Source organism: Pyxicephalus adspersus, chromosome 12 (genome assembly GCF_032062135.1).
Source record: "Pyxicephalus adspersus chromosome 12, UCB_Pads_2.0, whole genome shotgun sequence".
Taxonomy (NCBI): Eukaryota; Metazoa; Chordata; class Amphibia; order Anura; family Pyxicephalidae; genus Pyxicephalus; species Pyxicephalus adspersus.
Genome location: NC_092869.1, coordinates 8380522 through 8383551, shown reverse-complemented (window position 1 = coordinate 8383551; position 3030 = coordinate 8380522). Strand labels below are relative to the sequence as shown.

The window sequence follows — 3030 nt, the reverse complement described above, 5'->3', positions numbered from 1 at the left end:
AAAAAAAAAACATATTCCATACATTAATACTAACCTGTCCCTTCTGGTTCTTGCAACAGAAAGAAAATTTCATGAAAACTCTGTGTGGCCCCAAGAAAGACTCTTGGAAGGACACTCAGAAGTGCTGCAGCAAGGATGAGCTGGAGAGGGAGGAATGTTTCGACTTCTACCTGCAGAATATCTCCATGGCTTTGTCACATAGAATACAGACAGAGTAAGACTACAGCTGTTTATCTGAAGCTGAATGTCCAGATGAAAAAACACCTGCACCTAGACCAAACATGGAGGAACCCACTACAACAAATTCCATTGGATAATGCCCATGTGTAATATAAATCACAAATCTCATTTAATCTGGGGAAATCTTGTGTAGAATAAATGACAGCGGAGTTCCTAGCCATTGCAATACAATTTGCTGATCCTAAACACATCTCCTATTGAGTGAAAGTTTTGATGGAATGGCTGGTGATGAGGGGTTGGGGCATGGGCATGTTGGTAGGGTTAGACAATTAGTAGAGCCAACCATAGAAAAGTTTGTGCCCATGAAGATGCTTGATATTACTTGCAGCTCATTTTAAACTAAGTTTTTGCATAGACATGCAACCTGTACCCTAAGCATATGTGTAGAGGCCCTGTACAAGTCAAATCCACCAGAACCAGAGGCCCAATATTTCTTTTTGTTACCCATCCAAAGGCCCTATGCTTTGGCCTTGGCATCCAACCAACAAACCTGATGGGCATGGGCCTTATCAATCTGTATAAAGCGCATATATATCTCTATATCTTACCTTACCATTTACCTAATGGTGCTCTCCATGGGCCCTATGTATGTGCCTTAAATGGTTGAAATAGCCCACCAGAGAACCAGAAGATCCATGGGCTTCAGTAATTTACCCCCCACATTTAGTTTTTTGGCGCCATATAGGGTGTCACCAGACAGCCACGTGGGTATTTGTTGGCTTTCAAAAATAGGTTACTGTGCCAGGTAAAGATGTTTGTTCTGGTGGCCCCTACTTGTAACTTCCTCTGGTGAGCACCAGATCTCCAATCCGATTCTGGTGCCCTATCAGCCTAAATATTACCACTAGACTTTTTATTTGCCGTTTGGGTGTGTGCTGCTGAGCTGATCATACAATGGATTCTTCCTTCTCCACCCTCCAGAGGTCTTAGCTCTCCCTCCTCTGGACACAATAGTTATTCTCTATGTTCTCTGCTTTACCCAGAGGAACCAGCAGAAGACGTCAGACAACCTTGTGGTAGCAGATGGACAGAACTGGTAACACGGGGGTAATGATCTTACTTCTGGAGACTTTGTAGGATGGAAGAAGCTGAATAATTCACTTTTATGTCATCTACCCAAAGCTGTAAAACCCTTGCTGGGTGGACTACCCTCTAAAACTGTCCGCACATATTGCAATCTTTGAACAATCGTCCAATCAGAATACAATGTGTGTGGATAGCATAGTCCAACATTAAACGTCTTTTCCATTTATATCTTTTCAGCATTTTGAGTGACTGTATATCTATCATCACTGGCAGCTTTAAGCTCACTTTAGTTGACAGTAAGGTTTGAAAGAAATATAATAAAAAGGTATTTTTGTATATACAATGCAGTGGATGAGATTACAACTTGTTTCCAAAAAAAATTAAAAATGTAAATAAGCCTTAATGAGTGTCTGTGTGGACTTTTATTACTACCGTATCCTCGCCCCAACTTCTGTTTTCTTCTATCAGACTAGAGCCAGATAAATGGAAATGGGGTAGAGAGGCAGATGTAAGAGCAGGAAACTAAAAACTCATAATGCTTCTATACCAGCAAATGCATCATTTCCTAGCTGATTCGGGGGGTGGGACCCATTATCCCTGCAACCTCTTAGGTCCCAGATGGGTCCTGACAATTGGTACCCCTTTTAAGGGGCTTAGTGTTGCCTGGGCCCCTATTGACTCCCCCTTTTTCTGTCATTTGGATTTCCATATTGGCTTATGGGAGGGAGAAATTTGGTAAATGGCCACCATTGAGGACTAATTGTCTTTGACTTGGCCCCATGCACTGGATTTAGCCCCTCACCATGGCACACAGATTGGGAGGGCTGGGTGCCAGGGGAAGCCACTGTTGGTGGCCTGGAAAGAGGAGTATATGCCCCATGAACTAGAGGGATCAGAGGGTGATGCAGCAACAGGTAGTACAGCATGGTAGAGATATGCTTGGAGTTTAAGATCTCTGGGAGAACTTGTGTCCGAGCCAGACCCGCTGTTGGGGCAATAAACTAAGAGATGATAGGTTTGGAAAGCTGCAGCATCCGATTGCAAATGACCTGCATGGTAAAGTATATGTAAAGACATAAAAAGGTTACTCTTGGCCAGAGTAGGAAACAGTTAAACTTTTTTTGCAAAAAAAAAAAAAAAAAGAAAAAGACTGAAGTAGCTGCAATGTACTTCTTTGTCACTAGAGGTCACCATCATACCTTTTATCACAGGCTTCTACTCTGGGAACATCATTATATACTGAATAACCCTATGCAAGGTCAAATTCAAAGTCCAAACTTTAGCAACCAATCAGATTTTACCGTTTTATGTGCAGTTATCATATCTGGTACCTGTTTACTAAAAAAAATCATATATGTTACCTGATTTGTGATTGCAGACTGAAAAATGGACAAGAGAACCTAGAAGTACCCAGATTACAAACATTAACTTTTATCAGATCAGTTTGTTGGCACCGCCAAAGCCATTGGAGGACCAGTTCAATTGAATGGGCTGCCCTAACACAATGCACATTACCAACAGTAGTGTGAGAGGCTTCCCATAACATTGGTGCTTAGTGAGAAAAATGCCCCTTCTATTGGCAGTCATTGGTAGGAATGCCCCTTACATTGGATGAGGTGGAGGGTTAGTGAGCATAATGCCCCTTACATTGGTGGTTGTGGGAAAAATACAATTAGGGGCCAAAGGGAAGAATGTTCCTAATAATTGGGGTAAGTGGGAAGCATGCCCTGCTACATTGAAGGTTATTGTGATAAATTACCCTGC

At 42.1% G+C, this 3030-nt stretch overlaps 1 protein-coding gene across 1 annotated transcript in view; it reads left to right on the top strand.

Moving 5' to 3' along the window:
• Positions 1-1669, top strand: part of ECM1 (extracellular matrix protein 1) — a 17325-nt gene extending 15656 nt beyond the window's left edge. The window contains exon 7 of the mRNA XM_072427684.1: positions 60-1669. Coding sequence (XP_072283785.1) covers positions 60-218 — 159 coding nt within the window. The 3' untranslated portion in view covers positions 219-1669. The remainder of the gene's footprint in view (positions 1-59) is intronic.
• The last annotated feature ends 1361 nt before the right edge of the window (positions 1670-3030 follow it).